At 46.8% G+C, this 17953-nt stretch overlaps 1 protein-coding gene across 1 annotated transcript in view; it reads right to left on the bottom strand.

Annotated features, from left to right (window-relative positions):
• Positions 1–280: 280 nt before the first annotated feature.
• Positions 281–17953, bottom strand: part of LOC122554965 (protein FAM124A-like) — a 40482-nt gene continuing 22809 nt past the window's right edge. Inside the window, exons 3-4 of the mRNA XM_043700433.1 lie at positions 13114–13838; positions 281–4961 (exon numbers count right to left, since the gene is read on the bottom strand). Coding sequence (XP_043556368.1) covers positions 4107–4961; positions 13114–13838 — 1580 coding nt within the window. The 3' untranslated portion in view covers positions 281–4106. The remainder of the gene's footprint in view (positions 4962–13113; positions 13839–17953) is intronic.

Genomic DNA, 17953 nt, shown 5'->3' with positions numbered 1-17953 from the left:
ACCAAATGAAGATTGTAAGTTGTAACAATTATCCCTGGCTGTGCAGAGCAGAGGGAAAGCTGAAGGTTACTACTGAAGCCAGAAGACTAAAGGCTGAGGGATAAGAGGGGGGGACCGTGCATCACCGATCATAAACAGTATTGAAATGTTTGTATCTGCAGAGAAGCGATTCTGGGTAAGCAGGTGAACCGTGATCCCAGCATATGCCTCAGTAAAATGCACACTAATTGGACCCAAGACTCGAAAGTGGCTGTTTTAAAATGACCACAATAAACCCTTTTGAAAACAATTTATTGAAAATTCAATACATTGCAGCGTGAAGATAACAACCGCTGAACAAAGCTTTAACATCTTACCCTATTGCTCCTACATCACCGATTATGCATATATCAACAGCACTAACTAATTCTAATTAAGGACATGAATGTGTACTGTCAAAGAAAAGGTGAATACTTTAATTGTAGAAACCAGTGCACACTGTATGCTGTGGTATTGGCTTATTTCCCTGGAAGGCTATGGTGACTGACCACCCTCAGTTCATTGGTAGGCCTATGCCATCGTGTTGCCACCCAATCACATGGCACCGAAGTGAGTTTTGTCAGAGACTATTAAGGGGTGAGACTCCAAATATGAACTCATTTGGCCTAATGAGTCAATTGTATCACAATGTGTCATTCTACAGCCATTTTATGCTGAGGTCATGATGAGGATAGAACAAGGCTTCCTGTTATTGGCTGAGTTCTAACCTTAAAAAGCAATTATTCCAAACAGGAATGAATTATGTGGGGAGATGAGAGAAGTAGGGACTGTTGTCCCAAGAGCAGTGTAGGTTATGGGAGTGGACAAAGTATAGGTGCTACTTAATAGTGTAGGAAATCTGTTATTACTGTTGGGATGTTTGGGAAAAAGCTTATAGATGATTAGCAAGAGGACAGATGGAGGTTTTTAAAAATATATATATAGTCAGTTATGATGAGTGGGAACACACTGCCTAAAAGTGGAGCGGAAACAGGTTCAATGGTTGAGTAAGAGAATTGGGAAACAGTCCTGATGGAGTTGGCACAGGTATGAGCTGAGGCTGATAGCCTCCTTCAACATACAATTTTTCTAAAAGTAATGCCTCTTTTCATCAGCTGTGGCCCATACCTAGTCTTGTGTCAGATAATATTACAACTTACTGCTTCAAAAATCTTTTGCAGTAGGAATTTGGCCGAGAGATCAGCAAAGTGTCGAAGTAAAACTTTGGCAAAGGAGGAGTGTGGAAATGAACCCTATGGAGAATGAAGGGACAACTGTTACTCCACTGCAGAAAACTGCTGGGCAGCTCCCCACTGCCAGAAATCCATGCACGGTTTCACCCAGGAAGTGAAGATGGCATGTTGCACCATCATTGGCATTCCATTTTTTGTGAGGAGCTCCTCACAAGCTCAACACTAAAGCAAGCCTGATAATGCGTATCTCACTCTACATGAAGCCAGGACCTAGTTATCCAAAAGCAGAAACATGTCAAATAACATGGTGCTGACATTTGCAGTTTCCTTATGATTGGGGACATTTACCAATGTCACCAGTTCCCAAAAAGATGCATGGGCGTTTGTTGTTGATGGGAGGTAGGAATGTTTGGGAAATAGCTGCACTTCTCACAGTTACCAAGTGTTTCTGTACTCAGGGTAATGAAAGAAAGATGCATAGGAATTAAGAAACAGATCAACCCGATGCATATTGAATAGCGGATAGGTTGAATGGCCTACTCTTGCTTTACGTTTCACTCCAGCAACGAACTGAGGAATTATTTTCACGAGTGTGAAATATGGTGAGAGAAGATGGAATGGAGAACATAAGGGCCATTTTAATGATGAGAATCTGGCATTGATTCTGGAAAGGTGTTGCATGATCTCCTGATAGAGAAGTGGTTGATAGTCAAGACTCATGGGAGGCAGCCACATTTCAAAGCTTGGAATTCCATTTCTGCTATCTTCAGTGCATCTCCAGTTATTAACACACACACACACATATATATTAGTTTAATGTCTTATAATAGTATATTTTATCAATAGACTCCATTTTTAAGCTCTGCAATAAATAGTGCCATAACACTTCATTCTTAATGCACGCAAGACTAAACAGGCAATAATGCTATCTACAAATACATTTGAGTTAACAGCTCATGAGATGATGCTTTAAACCAAGATTAATGTTTAGAATTTAATCAATGAATGATTATTGCATTTCTAAAATCACAAACAACCCGAGTCTTAATAAACAATAAAATAGGAGTGCCCGCATGGCCGCATTTGCTGCTGGGATGAAGGATGTACAGGCTTTGATTATCCATCCTGAATCATCCCTGAGCTCTGCTCCTTGAACTCCTGCTGTCATGTGTGTCGCTGGTCCATGGGAATGTCTCAGACATCGATCTACAGTGACGGAAGGAACAGTCAGCCTTATTCTGACTGGGAGCAGCATCATCAGCGATAGTAATCCCTGGAAGCAATTCACAGAAGGTCCAATTGGCCGATTCTTGGGATGAAGGCCTTGTCTCAGGAGGACAACCTTGGGCCGATGGCCACTGGAAAGGTGATCTTGAAACATGTAAGGTTCTGAAGGGATTTGACAACGGTGGATGCTGAGACAATGGGCAGAATCATATAAGTGCATACAGAGTCTGGATGATGTAGGCCTTGGCAAGATTCGTGGCAGAAGTGGACAATTATCTCGACACGGACAGCAACTCACCCCATTGTTGCTGCGTTGGCTGAGTGATGAGGTGAGTTCTCCATTCACAGCAGTGAGGTGTCAGATAAGGGGGATTTTACCTGGTTAAATGCCTCATTAACACCTCGACTCATCTCGTTCATACTCAGCATCCAAACTTGCCAGGCAAGCTAGGTATTGAGAATTTCCCGAGATGGGAAATCGACGAGGGTACCTGGGAACCTCAACTCACCACCTATTCCGAAGAGCATGTTGGGACAACGGGCACCAGCATCTTAGGACACCCTCAGTGGACATTGGCCAAGCACACCTCACATCCATGGATATTGGCATCTGACATTTGCTAGCCTCTCTGACTCTTCTTGGCACATCTCTGATCCACTTACAGGACACTTCTGCACTTCAGTGGGGTACCTCAGGCTGCCCCCTGGTAACTCTCAGTGTAACCCCTTCACATAGCAAGGACAGTGTGCTCAGGGACACACACACACAGTCAACTCACTCAGGCTGCACCTCCAAGATCCTCACTCTGTGTTATAACCCTTGAGATGAACATGGGAATTTCATCACCCAGAGGATTGTTCGGCTATGGAAGTTTCATCCACAGAGAATACTTGAGACCTGGTCATTGAATATATCTGAGTTAGGCAGATCAATGGCAGTTAAAAGTTACGAGGTGGCAGACATGAAGTGCAGTTAAGTCCCTAATCTGATCAACCACGATCTTACTGAATGGCTGAACAGCCTCAATGGCTACTCCTGCTTCTATGTTTTTGTAATCTTACTGTTACTAGCTGAATGCACCTCAAAGAGGGCACCGATGTTCTGATTAGCTTCATCCGGAGGCTCACTGAAGATGTTACTGAGTATGGTGACGAAACGTCTGAAAACGAACCTTCCAGCTCAGCGAGCAAACCTACATCCAGATTAGCTTCATTTTAACACTGGCGTTAATGTGAAATGGGACTGCAGTTACATCAACTAAAGGTCCTGTGCTTTCGTGGCTCAGTGAAGCAATGGAAGTGTTTCTGTCCTGGCTTTTCAGGAACATGTGAAGCATGTTTGAACAAGGGTATGGCAACTCCTGTCATCAGCAGTTTTAAGTGCTGGCACCCAGAGGTTCTGAGCTGTTTTGCTTTACATGATGCCTCATGGCTTTCACTGCTGTAAACTTTAACACACTCTGACACAAAGACCAGGGTGGGAAGGATGAAGAATTGGTTTTGGAGTCTTCCAATATGTTTCTGATTTTCACTTTGACACCAGCAGCATGGTAACCCAACCCTGTTCCAGTTCTGTTAGTCGTCAGCATGAACATCCATTGTCTCATCTGTACATGCAGCTCGATATTTAGTGACAAATTACATGCAAATTCTGCCTCACAGACCGGGTCAAATGTAAAATTCCTGCTCTCCTTCCAGGATAGCAGTGGGTTGTCTGCCTTCACGGCAGCTCTTATTTCTAGTTGCATTCTCTGAGGAGGAGGATCGGTCTGTTCTGGGCCAGATCCATGATGTTGCAGTGAAGGCACGCGGAGGTGCTGTGCGTGAGGTCAAAGGGCAGGAAGAGAATTCCTGGAACCCAGGAGAAGACCTGGAGGAAAGGCCGGAGGAGGAAGGAGGCGAGGTGTCCGTGGACAATGAAGACCTGAAGAGACCCGCCTTTTTCCGGGTGCTGCGATCGCCCAGTCGGGGAAGAGCAGCACCTAACTCTTTGCCGAAGCCATTCAGCGTCGAGTACATGGACAGGGTAGAGAGGTCAGAGCATGACGTAGTCAAACCGGTGTCGACATTGGTCTCTGCCGCACCTTCCAGGCTATCGGTTACCATCCCTGAGGTGATGTCCAGTGCTGGGTCTTCAACCTGTTGCCCACGGTCAGCCAATGAAAGGGCCAGCTCTCCCAGTGGCGACGAAGATGATGAAGAGCATGACGAGCTGCTGAAGGTCGGCAGACAGAATAAGGACTTGCTGCGCTGAGCAACCCGGGAAACCCTCGAGGTGAGGTTGCCTGAATCCCCTCGACAAGCTATCCAGATGTCCTCTTGAGACGTCCCTCGGAAGCGGCTGAAGCCGCTGGTGTGCTGCGGTTTGTGGTTAGCCTGCCAGCGCCGCCGGGGGTGTCTGTCAGGAGAACATCCCAGACACTGGGGGAGCGCGCTGCGTGGAGGACGGCAAGAACTGTTCCTTGCTGCAGTGGACTGGGCAACAACACTTCTCTTCCAAGAGCCCCTGGACACACTGTGTACCTGTAAAAAAACAAACATTAGAAATAATCTTTCATGGGCACACCGCATCTGATCTAGGTTGGGTCAACATTGATTTCCACTGCTCTCCTGTGTTGATTAGTAGTAATGGCCTCAAGGTGGGCACTAGTGGCCTTGATGCCTTCTTATGACTGGTACCATTTTGAAAGGGGCCTTCAGACAGGTGTCTGAAGTACCTGTCTGTTTTGGGAGAGAGATCTGTTTAAAGGTGGAGATGCAGGTCCTGCGATGCGAACAGGACGATGCCTGCCAGTTAAGGTCTATCAGTTTCCCAAAATGGGCCAGTCCAAGTTAAATATCAAATCACTTTTCTGGGTCTGTATCCTCAAGCACCGAGTCTGTCCCCTTGCCACCTTGGGACTCCATCCTCCCTCCCCTCCTGTTATAATAAAGTTTGGAACAACCTCATTCATGGCACCAACTGTATGTTCTTTGGAGAAACCCACCCGAGGGATCAAAAGCTCACCTTGTTCCTGCTGAGCTGGGGAATTCCAGTGTTTCCTCATGTTACTTTTGAGCATTCCACCTCATGAGGGCTACTGTGCCCCCATTGAAGGGAGGCAAGGATGACCCTGGGTCTGAGGTCATGGACTTATTACAACGGGGACCATGCACTTGCAAGGGAGATGGGAACTGGAAATTGGCCAGTTTTACTCCAGATATTCTCCTCTGCTGGTTTTATCGCCCAAGTGGGGAAGGAGAGAAATACCCTGCGCGGACTCTTGCAAAGTGCTCAGACTCAGGTCTTCGAGATTAGCAAAGACACTGGCACCATACATGTTGATTGTGTTTGAGGTGATGGGCTAAGCTTGAACTAAAGCCACCCATAAAAGGTGGAGTGAGATTGGATATTGATTTCAGCTTACCACAGGGTATGTCCTTCTCTATTAGGGATAAACGCACCAACCATATAACATGGATTGGTAGAACAGGATATGGGTAGTCAAGAGTAAGAATACACTAACTGGGAAACTACTATGCTAATATCCTACTTCTACTATTTGCAAACTGACCATCAGACATGGGACTAGAACATTCTGTCTGGTGAAGACAGTAATAATTGACAGCAATGTACAGTATATCCTCTTAAACATGTATGCGCACCACAGCTCAATTTTAACACAGTTCGCACCAACATCATTCTGGTGTGTCTGCACCGCACATCCCCCAAGGCCAACACCACACATCCCCCAAGGCCAACACCGCACATCCCCAAGGCCAACACCGCACATCCCCCAAGGCCAACACTTGCTTCTGGCATTGCAGCATCCAGGGCAGCAGAACACGGTAAACCTGGAATATATCTCACATTCTTTTACATTGCAATCCCTTTGACATTTCGGCGAGGTTCCATTGACCGTTTCAGTGATTTCTTTATACCTGTCCTGATAGATGGCTTTCTGACAAAAGAGATATAAGCCGCATGTGGAAGGCAATGGAAATGATTCTAGACAGTAACACATGAATTGGAGAACCTCACAGAATTGGCCAAGTTTCCTTTCGTTTGCATTTACTTCGATTGGAAATGATCGGTTGGTTGATACATTGTCGGAGAGATATGCGGCTTTTTCTTAAGATTCAGGGTTACTGTGAGGTGACCCCTCTTCCGGCATGGAGATGACCAGCTTGCTATCATCAGCTGATTCAGACTGGGCCATTCCATTACGGTGGGTGCAAACCAGACAGGTGTGAGATTAACCTGCTCCCCACTCCTCTGTTTAATCATTCTGTCAACAGTGTAAACATGTACGTATTGGTTACTATCCTGTTAGTCCATTGCTTTGCTTTTCAAAAGTCTACTATCAGAGAGTGATTCAGTGTGAAGCATTAGTTCAGTGATGAAAATGTGTTGCTGGAAAAGCGCAGCAGGTCAGGCAGCATCCAAGGAGCAGGAGAATCGACGTTTCGGGCATGGGCCCTTCTTCAGTGATGCCAACTTCTGCCTCTGAGTGAAAGGCCGCAGTTTCAAATCCCATCCTGGAGATGAGAGTATAAAATCAGGCTGAATTGCCAGCGACACTACTCTCAAGTGCCTTTACTGACTGAGACATGTAACTGAGTTCCCACCTGCCCTCTCAGGTGCACGTAAAAGGGTCTGTGGCCTTATTCTAAGACAAACAGGTGAATTTACCTCCATGTCAAGACCGGTTCATAAAAAGAGGAAATCTACTCCACATTGCTGCCTCTGGGATTGGGCTGTGACCGTTGGCTGCTGTGTGACAATAATGCTAACAGCCTAAAAATCCTTAGTTAGTTTTGAAGTGTTAATGGATGCCCTGAAGTGGTGAATGGTGCTACAAAAAAATGCAAGTTCTTTTCCTTCGTTAATGTAACCTGTATAGCATTCAATTAACTGTCTCTTTAAAACTAGCAGCGAATGTTGCATGGTCAGAAACAAAGATCAGCGTGAAGGGTTAAGACTGTTCAAAGAAAAAGTGTCCTTTTTTGTCTCTCAAGTAACCTTTACCCTGGATTGTAACCCAAAGGTGACTGGGTGCATAGAGCCGATATTTGCCTTCTCATGCTCTGCAGGTTGGTTTATTTTCCCTACGTCTACAAGTCCATCAGAGGGACAGCTTGTACCATTTCACAGCCGATACTGAGGTCCCATCTTTATGGCCTGATTTACTATCCCTTGTGGAGAGAGCACCCTCCCACAATACCTTACGGTGGGGCAGCGGATTCAGAAAGAGGCTCTCATTTCAAAACGGGGACTTTGTTTAGCTTCACTGCAAAAGGCTGTCAGTGCTAAGTGTTCGCTACGTGATGTATAAATTGGTTCCCTTCCACAGCCAAAGCCTTTAAAGCCTATTACCTCCCTCAGGGTTACCTAGCACTGCCTGGTATCTCCCACTCGTGTGTGCCAAAGAAACATGGCTACTGTCTGAAACAACAAAGACCATTTGTCTACTTGGCCACTGAATCCACTCAGTCAACAAGGAGTGACATCAGAGAGACTTAGCGACGACTTAAAGCTGTTATCAAAAGACCAGGCCCACAGCAGGCTGGGTTTCTGAATTATTTCTCCTGTTCAGCATAGCTAATTGTAAGACAACACTTAATTGATAAATGGAACCCCAGGTGTTTACTAAATCAGAGTTTACTTTGGCCATTGGTTGACCATTTGGGTAAGGACACAGGGCCATTACTCAGCAGTGGGAGCCCATCCCCCCTCAACAGCCACCATTTTGAATCCATGGCCCTCACTATAATTGCAGAGGGAGGCTGTGCCATGCCAAGCTAACATGTGGTACTCCCGTCTCGTGACCCTCCTGTGGGTGTTGATGTTCCTGGGATGTGATTCCTACGCGGGGGACACAGGAGTGATAGCATCAGTCATGGTTTAGCTTGATAACACTTCCACCCAAGTTGTGCTTTCAAATCCCACTCCAAGTACTACACGTGGGCAGAAAACCCTGGGCTAGCATTCTAGTGCACTACAGACCAGATGCCGGACTGACTGAAATGCCATTTCTCAAATGAGACTTTTCAATCAAGACCCTCATCGGCTCTCTAAGATAGACATAACGCATCATGGGAGCCCTCCTTGGAGTTCTGGCCAATATTTATCCCCCAATGAACAACACACACACACACCCACAAAATGAGATTATCCAGTTATTATGAAAAGCCGCACTTTGTATAAATTGGATGCTGTTTTCCCTACATGACAGCAGCGACTAAACTTTAAAAACATTGCATTGGCTGTAAAGCACATTGGCAATTCCTGAGCCCATGAAAAGGTGCTATGTAAATGCACATCTTTCTTTCAATACTGTCTGTATCTCGACTTCATTTGACTTGCTTTGTTCCCTTGATTTCCTCAGCCACCACCTCTTAAAAATTCTAACTGACTTCCAACATCCACCGCCTTTTTGGAGGGAAAGATTTCCGGATCATCCAACTGTCTGCTTTGCGTGAGAAAGGACTTCACCCTTAAATACCCTGAGCTCTTGTTGGAAAATTTGTTCTGCTGGTTCTGGATTCCGCCAGCAGGGGGACTAGTTTCTCTCTTTGTCCAATTGAATGCCTCAACTGTGGAAACTCCAGGAAATAGAAACCAATTGTAGCCTCATTATTTAACCCTTTAAGCCCTGGTTTCATGCCAGTGAACCAGCAGCTGTTCCAAGGTCAGTCAACTCTCTGAAATGCTGTGCTCTGGCTCTGGTCTAGCCTGACTATCCAATCATAGCACTGAGCTCCCACTATTCAGTAATGTGTGCAAGTTTGAAAGCCCATCAAAAGGCTGCTCGAGTTAGCCTTTTCAAACCTGAACACCACTAAATAATGATTTGAGAAGACGGACAACTAGATCCCTAGTGTCATAGAGTTATAGAGATGTACAGCATGGAAACAGACCATTTGGTCCAATCCATCTGTGCCAACCAGACACCCCAACCCAATCTAGTCCCACCTGTCAGCACTCAGCCCATATCCCTCCAAACCCTTCCTATTCATATACCCATCCAGATGCTTTTTAAATGTTGCAATTGTACCAACCACCACCACTTCCTCTGGCAGCTCATTCCATACACGTACCACCCTCTGTGTGAAAATGTTGCCCCTTAGGTCTCTTTTATATCTTTTCCCTCTCACCCTAAACCTATGCCCTCTAGTTCTGGATGCTCCCACCCCAGGGAAAATACTTTGTCTATTTACCCTATCCATGCCCCTCATAATTTTGTAAACCTCTATAAGGTTTACACCTTGGTTATGGAGAGAGATAGGTGCGCACAACAAGGTAGATTTTATAATTGGGGGAAGGGAAATTACGATGCTGTAAGGCAGGATTTGAGGAGTTCTATGTTCTATGTTCTATGTTCTATGTTTAAGGTCATCCTTCAGCCTCCGACACTCCAGGGAAAACAGCCCCAGCCTGTTCAGCCTCTCCCTATAGCTCAAATCCTCCAACCCTGGCAACATCCTTATAAATCTTTTCTGAACCGTTACAAGTTTCACAACATCTTTCCGATAGGCCTAACCAACCCCAGCTTTTAGTCATTTTCAAAAATTACACTAAATGGACACTAGACACAATAAGGAGACACATGAATAAGTGTGAGTATCTGTACATGTGACAGTACACATGTTTCAGTACAATTGTGAGAGTGGTCTGTCGATCCTGCATACGCACATCCCAATTTTGCTCTTGAGAATTGCGATCATTGCCAAGAAGACAATGCCATGATCGTTTATCAATGAGAGGAGCATTTCCTCCCAGATTTAAGTTCCTTCAGCTGCTATGGTGGGATTTGATCTCTGTCTCTGCAGCATTCGAGCCAGGTCCCCAGTTTACTAACCCAGTAATACTGCCATGCTGCTACAAGTCAGTAGAAGCTTGCATGTTGTATATATGTTTATTTCCCTCACCACAGTAAATCTGGAGGAGTCGGGGCTGTTGGTTTTTATTATTTAGTGCATTACATAAATTGGTCTTTCCAGTGGCTGGATAATGCAATGTCAGAGCTGAACGTTTCTAATGACAGAGTCACACAAATGATGGAGCCACTTCGAGCGCAAGTATTGGGGGGAGGACAGAGAATGGATTGTATTTAAAGGAAGGTACAGCAAACACTGTCGGTGGCCCTCCTGCCTCAAACTGCTCAGCCCAGCCATTTCTCCTGCCACTAATTCAAAACAAAACTGCTTTAAAACACCTCCCCGTGCTGATGCATGGACAGAGAAACCAGGAGCAGGCCATTCGGCCCTTTAAGGCTGCTCTGCCACTCAAATTGATCATGCCCAGTCCTCCCTCTCTCACTCGATGGCATATTCTCCCTTTCTTTCCATGCCCCTCAATACTTTTAATATCTGAACACCTATCGCTTTCTTGAACGTACTCAGGTGACCCGGCCTCCACCACCTTCTGTGGAACAGAATTCCACAGGTTGACCAGGGTCTGAATGCAGAAATGTCTCCTCAACTCAGTCCTAAACAATCTATCCCATATCCTGATACGATATGGGGGAAATATCCTTCCCACACCTCATCAGTCCATCCCTGTTAGTAGACTTCAATCAGATTTCCTGCCGTCCTTCTGAACACAGGTGCAGTAGAACCAATCTCTCCTCATAGGGCAGCCCTGCTATCCCTGGATCAGTCTCGTGACACTTCAATTATATCCTATCTTCGGTCGGCAGACCAAAATTGCACACAGTTCTACAGATGTGGTCTCATCCTGACCCTGTCAAACTGCAGTAAGACAGCCCTACTTCTCAGCTCAAATCCTCTTGCAGCGAAACGCAATGTACCACTTGTCTTCCTCGTCTGTTTACCAGGAATGTCCAGGTAATCTTTAATTCCAGGAGAATTCTCGGACAATGAAGGTGTTTGGTATGCTTTCCTTTATTGGTCAGAGTATTGAGTACAGGAGTTGGGAGGTCATGTTGCGGTTGTACAGGACATTGGTTAGGCCACTATTGGAATATTGTGTGCAATTCTGGTCTCCTTCCTATCAGAAGGATGTTATGAAACTTGAAAGGGTTCAGAAAAGATTTACAAGGATGTTGCCAGGGTTGGAAGGTTTAAGCTATAGGGAGAGGCTGAACAGGCTGGGGCTGTTTTCCCTGGAGTGTCGGAGGCTGAGGGGTGACCTTATTAAAGTTTATAAAATTATGAGGGGCATGGATAGGGTAAAAAGACAAAGTCTTTTCCCTGGGGTGGGGGCATCCAGAACTAGAGGGCATAGTTTTTGGGTGAAAGGGGTAAGATATAAAAGGGACCTAAGTGGCAACTTTTTCACTCAGAGGGTGGTACGTGTATGGAATGAACTGCCAGAGGATGTGGTGAAGGCTGGTACAATTGCAACATTTAAGAGGCATTTGGATGGGTATATGAATAGGAAGGGTTTGGAGGGATATGGGCTGGTTGCTGGCAGGTGGGACTAGATTGTATTGGGATATCTGGTCGGCATGGACGGGTTGGACCGAAGGGTCTGTTTCCGTGCTGTACATCTCTATGACTCTATGACAATCTGAGAGAGTCGAGGTAAGCTTAAACTGATCCCTGATCATTGCAGCAACTCTCTTTCTTAATGTCAACGATTCCCACAGTGGCTTTAACGGCAAATTTCAGTTGATCGTGTGAATTATCATCAACCAAACTGCAGGGTCTCCCACAAGACACGGGCCTTTCCTGATGTGTTTGGTCATGGAGGAGGGCACCTAGCTGCCACATGGGCACACACATTACCAACTGCACCACAGACTATGAAATGACCCACTGAACTACTGGGTGGTTTTCCCCAGGGGTGGGGTGACAGGGCAGCTGAGTACAGTGAGACCCTGGGGCGAGATGGTGGCTCAGTCATGAGCACAGCTGCCTCTCAGAGCCAGGAACCCAGGTTCAATTCCAGCCTCGGGTGACTGTCTGTGTGGAGTTTACACATTCTCCCCGTGTCTGCGTAGGTTTCCTCCCACAGTCCAAAGATGTGGAGGTGAGGTGGATTGGCCATGCTAAATTGCCCCATAGTGTCTAGGGATGTGCAGACTGGGTTGATTAGCTATGGTTCTGGATCAGTGGTGCTGGAAGAGCACAGCAATTCAGGCAGCATCCGACGAGCAGCAAAATCGACGTTTCGGGCAAAAGCCCTTCATCAGGCTTTTGCCCGAAACGTCAATTTTGCTGCTCATCGGATGCTGCCTGAATTGCTGTGCTCTTCCAGCACCACTGATCCAGAATCTGGTTTCCAGCATCTGCAGTCATTGTTTTTACCTACTTGATTAGCTATGGGGTTGGGGGCTGGATCTGGGTGGGATGCTTTTTGGAGGTTTGGTATGAGCTGAATGGCTTCCTCACACACTGTAAGGATTTTGTGATCAATACAATCCATGACAATATAAATGCCGGAGGAAACACCACAGAAGCACTTCACAGGAGGCTCCCAAGCACTGAGGATGTCACCTAGACAGGGGACGAAACGTTTGCAACAAAAATTTCCAGCTCAGCGAACAGAACCACAACAAGGTGCTGGTGGCTCCTGTCTGTGAGATGGATCCACACTGTAGGGTTCCATTAGAGTTAGAAATCTCACCCTTCCTTTTAAAGGGGCTGATTATGGGACAACTGCATTCTCTTTCCTTTTAAACAATAGACAAAGCATTTGCTGCACCCACAGCAAAAGAAGGTGGATTACCTGCAACAGGAGCTTGTTTCCATCATAGTCCTCCGTCTGCCACCTCAGGTCACTGATTGGGCTGCAGGGGTTCGGCAGTAGAGGGATGAGGTGTCCGATGTCGTGAACTCTGAACTCCAACAGGGCCAACTCGGTGGGGGAAGGGCCCTGACCCTTTGGGAGCCTCTTCAGCGATAGCTGAACGTCGACCTCTGTGTTGGAGTAGACGGTGAAGAACACAAAGTCCGGCTTTCGTTGGGACGACTCTCTCCTCAGGATCAGCTGATACATCCTCGCCATGTCCACAAAGTTCTCGAAGCTGCAGTAAATGGTGAAGCGGACAATCTCCTTCCCATAGTGCACCTGCCTGACAGCCCAGAGGGCGTTGTGATTGGCCAGAGTGAAGAAGTCCTGGTTCCGGGGCATGTAGGGAAGGATTCGGCCCTTGACCATCTCGGTGTGGTGGTACTCCCATGGTGGGTGGAGGAAACGCTCATGGAGCTGGGAGATCTGCTGCCCACACTCCTCGTGGACAAAGATGATGACAGCTAGAGCCGGGTGTGCACCACTGCCGCCGCTGCCTCTCCTCACCCCTCGGGGCTGCGAGGAGCCGCGCTCGGAGGCGATGAAGAGCCGCAGCTCGGGATTAATCCACGTTACGAGGTTGTCGACTGCGCCCTGCAGGGCCGCTGCATCTCCCGGGTTGGTGATGACATGCAAGGTGACCAGGAATGGATCTGCCATGCCTGTTCAGGGAGAAAGCACAAGAAGGGGAAACAATGAGTCAATGGGGCAGCAGAATCTCACAGCACAGAAAGAGACCATTCAGCACATCATGCCTGGGCTGGTTATTTGAAAGTTGTTACACATTCCTGCTGCCTCCTGATACCCATGTGTCCTTTTCAATCTTACATCTGGCACCTTTACGAAGGTTACTTGTCTAGGCAGAGAATTCCCGATCGCACCAAATCTCACCGGAACTTGAACCATAGAATCCCTACTGTATGGAAACAGGCCGTTTGGCCCAGCAACCCTCTTAAGAGTAACCCACCCAGATCCATTCCCCTACTACTCTACATTTACCCCTAACTGATGCACCTAACCTACACATCACTATGGGCAATTTAGCATGGCCAATTCACCTAACCTGCACATCCTTGGATTGTGGGAGGAAACCCACACAGACATGGGGAGAATGTGCAAACTCCACACAGACAGTCGCCCGAGGCTGGAATCGAACCCAGGTCCCTGGCGCTGTGAGGCAGCAGTGCTAACCACTGAGCCACCGTGGTCCAGCCCTGGCAATGCCTCTGGGGCAAGTGAAAAAGTAAGCAATCATTCACTCTAAGTGGATTCAACCAATAAAAACACCTGACCTGTGAGAGCTCGCGGTCAGGGTAAATGAATTGAAAATCCACTCCCGTCAGGTGCAATCAATGCAACCACAAGCAAGAGTTAATAAAACAGAAAAGCCTGGAGGTTTACCATGTCCTTTCCATTTGGTGGCAGAGCTGGAATAAGTTCTGTAGCTAATCTCCAGTTTGGTGCTGAGATTACATCCTAGGTTCACAATAGCAATATGAAGTCAATGCAGCATCTAAATACGCAACAGTTACAGAAAACAGTTATCCAACCACTCACCTGACACACTGACAGCTTCGATTGCTTGTAACTGCCCTGTTCCCATTTTGTGTTCTTCCAACCACAGAGTTGAACCACTCTTGGCACAGTTACTTTCAAAGTAAATCCCTCTGCTTCTTAACCGTGTATGAAGGAGTTTCTTCTGTCCTCAATCTCTGACAGTTAATCTTGTGCCTAGGATCTCTCACTCTTGACTCATAGAGTCATAGAGATGTACAGCACGGAAACAGACCCTTCGGTCCAACCTGTCCATGCCACCAGATATCCCAACCCAATCTAGTCCCACCTGCCAGTACTTCGTCCATATCCCTCTAAACCCTTCCTATTCATATACCCAGCCTTCACCACTTCCTCTGGTAGCTCATTCCATACATGCACCACCCTCTGTGTGAAAAAGTTGCCACTTCGGTCCCTTTTAAATCTTTCCCCTCTCACCTTAAACCTATGTCCTCTAGTTTTCCCACCGTGGAGAAAATACTTTGAATATTCACCCCACCCATGACCCTCATGAGTTTATAAACTTCTATACAGTCACCCCTCAGCCTCTGACGTTCCAGGGGCAGTTTTCAAAGTTGATTTGAGCACAATGTGGTCTTTGAGAATGGGGACAGCACGGTGGCTCAGTGGTTAGCACTGCTGCCTCACAGCGCCAGGGACCTGGGTTCGATTCCTCTCTCGGGCGACTGTCTGTATGGAGTTTGCACATTCTCCCGTGTCTGCGTAGGTTTCCTCCGGGTGCTCCAGTTTCCTCCCACAGTCACAAAGGTGTGCAGGTTAGATGAGTTGGCCATGCTAAATTGCCCATAGTGTTCAGGGATGTGTAGATTAGGTACATTTGTCAGGGGTGAAACTTTATTGCTGGAACAGCACAGCAGGTCAGGCAGCATCCAGGGAACAGGAGATTCGACGTTTCGGGCACAGGCCCTTCTTCAGGAATGAGCAGAGAGTGTTCAGCAGGAGAAGATAAAAGGTAGGGAGGAGGGACTTGGAGGAGGGGAGTTGGAAATGTGATAGGTGGAAAGAGGTCAAGGTGAGGGTGATAGGTCGGAGTAGGATGGAGGCGGAGAGGTCAACAAGAAGACTGCAGGTCGGGTGGTTGGGTTGGTTCGTCCGGGTGGCCCAGAGGTGCTCTCTGAATCGCTCCGCAAGTAGGCGGCCTGTCTCCCCAATATAGAGGAGGCCACACCGGCTGCAGCGGATGCAGTAGATGATGTGGGTGGAGGTGCAGGTGAATCTGTACCACAGTTACCACAGCCATATCTCCTTTCTCAGCACCTGCCTACGGAACCGACTGATCCCCCATGGAATTCTCCTCGAACATTTGTCAGGGGTAAATGTAGAGTAATAAGGCAGGGGAATGGGTCTGGATGGGACACCCTTCAGAGGGTTGGGGTGGACTTGTTGGGCCGAAGGGCCTGTTTCCACACTGTAGGGATTCTATATCTATATTCTATATCAATACTCTCCCCGCCAGCACTGAATCAATTCCACAAGGAATGAGCATGTCAGTCTAACAGCCACCCTTGTCTGAATGAGTGTTCCCAGAGTGTATGTGGGGCTGGGAAATCTAACAATGATTGTTGAAAAACACTCTTTCGTTCTTCTCCCACCTTGCTGCTTCTTCTTCATCACTATTTAAATGCAAGGGTCTGGTTCCAGGTAAAATCAACAGAGATAGAAACAGTTGGGTTGCAGATGTAGCATCATAGCTGCTCCACAACCTCAAAGATTTTTTTGGCCACTTTCCCTCCCCTACTTTTGGACTGCCCCTTAATGTAGCCTTCCTTCCGTGACTGCACTTGACCTGGCCTGAAGATCTACAAGGACTGACTATGAAATCAGAATGTGCCAAACACCTTCTGAAAATGGTGACTGGTACAAGCCATGAATTTCCATTGCACTGTGGCTGGCAGAGCAGGGACCGTAATTAAGCGAGAGACACACATGAACATTAACTCAATGAAGTAGCAATTTGTATTGGGCCACAGCAAATCTGCAAGGCGAAAGTGAGGACTACAGATGCTGGAGATTAGAGTCAAGTGTGTGATGCTGGAAAAGCACAGCAGGTCAGGCAGCATCCGAGGAGCAGAAGAATCGACATTTTGGGCAAAAGCCCTTCATCAGGAACTTCATGCAGATCTGCAGCCCAGTTTACACATTGATGGCAAACTGGGGTCGGTGTGAATGGTGCTACTGATTTAGAGACACAGAGTCATAAAGATATACAGCACGGAAATAGACCCTTCGGTCCAACTCCTCCATGCCAACCAGATATACTGAGTTAATCTAGTGCCATTTGCCAGCACTTGCCCCATATCCCTCTAAACCCTTCCTATTCATATACCCATCCAGATGCCTTTTAAATGTTGTAATTGTACCTGCCTCCACCACTTCCTCTGGCAGTTCATTCCACACATGCACCAACCTCTGTTTGAAAATATTGTCCCTTAGGTCCCTTTTAAATATTTCCACTCTCACCTTTGACCTATGCCCTCTAGTTTTGGACTCCCCTACCGCTGGGGCCAAGACCTTGAATATTTACCTTATCCACGCCTCCCATGATTTTATGAACCTCTATAAGGTCACCCCTAAGCCATCGACACTCCAGGGAAAACAGCCCAGCCTACTCATCCTCTCCTTATAGCTCAAATCCTCCAACCCTGGCAACATCCTTGTACATCTTTTCTAAGCATCCTTCCTATAGGAGGGAGACTTATCACTCATTTTGTGACGACGCCTCACAGCCCTTCCCAATCAGACTGTGTGTTTCTCTGAATTCTGGTTTCTTGAGCGCCCCAATTTTCATTTCTCCCCCATGAGCAGTCATTTACTCATCTGGCCTGGTGCCAAACTCCAGAATTGTTTCCCTTGACCTCCTTCTTCTTCTAGCCTCACTTGATGAGCTAGCTTCTGAAGATCATTTGTACTCATTTCTCTTAACGTGGCTTCCATTGTGAGGTAACAACCCAAGCCATTTTCCTACTTTAGTTATCATTATTACTTACGGCTGTTCCTACTTAGATTTCCTTGAGATTCTTGCAAGGAATATACATTTAGATCAAATTCCCGAGGTGTGATGGTTGCCCAGTGAGAAGGGACAGAGCACAAAGGGCCTGCAGTCTCTGCAATTTCGAAGTATAGGTTCCCACTGAAAGCATAACTCTGTTTCTCTCCACAGATGTTGCCCGACTTGCTGAGTTTTTTGCAGCAATTTCTGTTT

The sequence above is a fragment of the Chiloscyllium plagiosum genome, chromosome 12 (assembly GCF_004010195.1).
Source record: "Chiloscyllium plagiosum isolate BGI_BamShark_2017 chromosome 12, ASM401019v2, whole genome shotgun sequence".
Taxonomy (NCBI): Eukaryota; Metazoa; Chordata; class Chondrichthyes; order Orectolobiformes; family Hemiscylliidae; genus Chiloscyllium; species Chiloscyllium plagiosum.
This window is presented reverse-complemented; position numbering and strand designations above follow the sequence as displayed.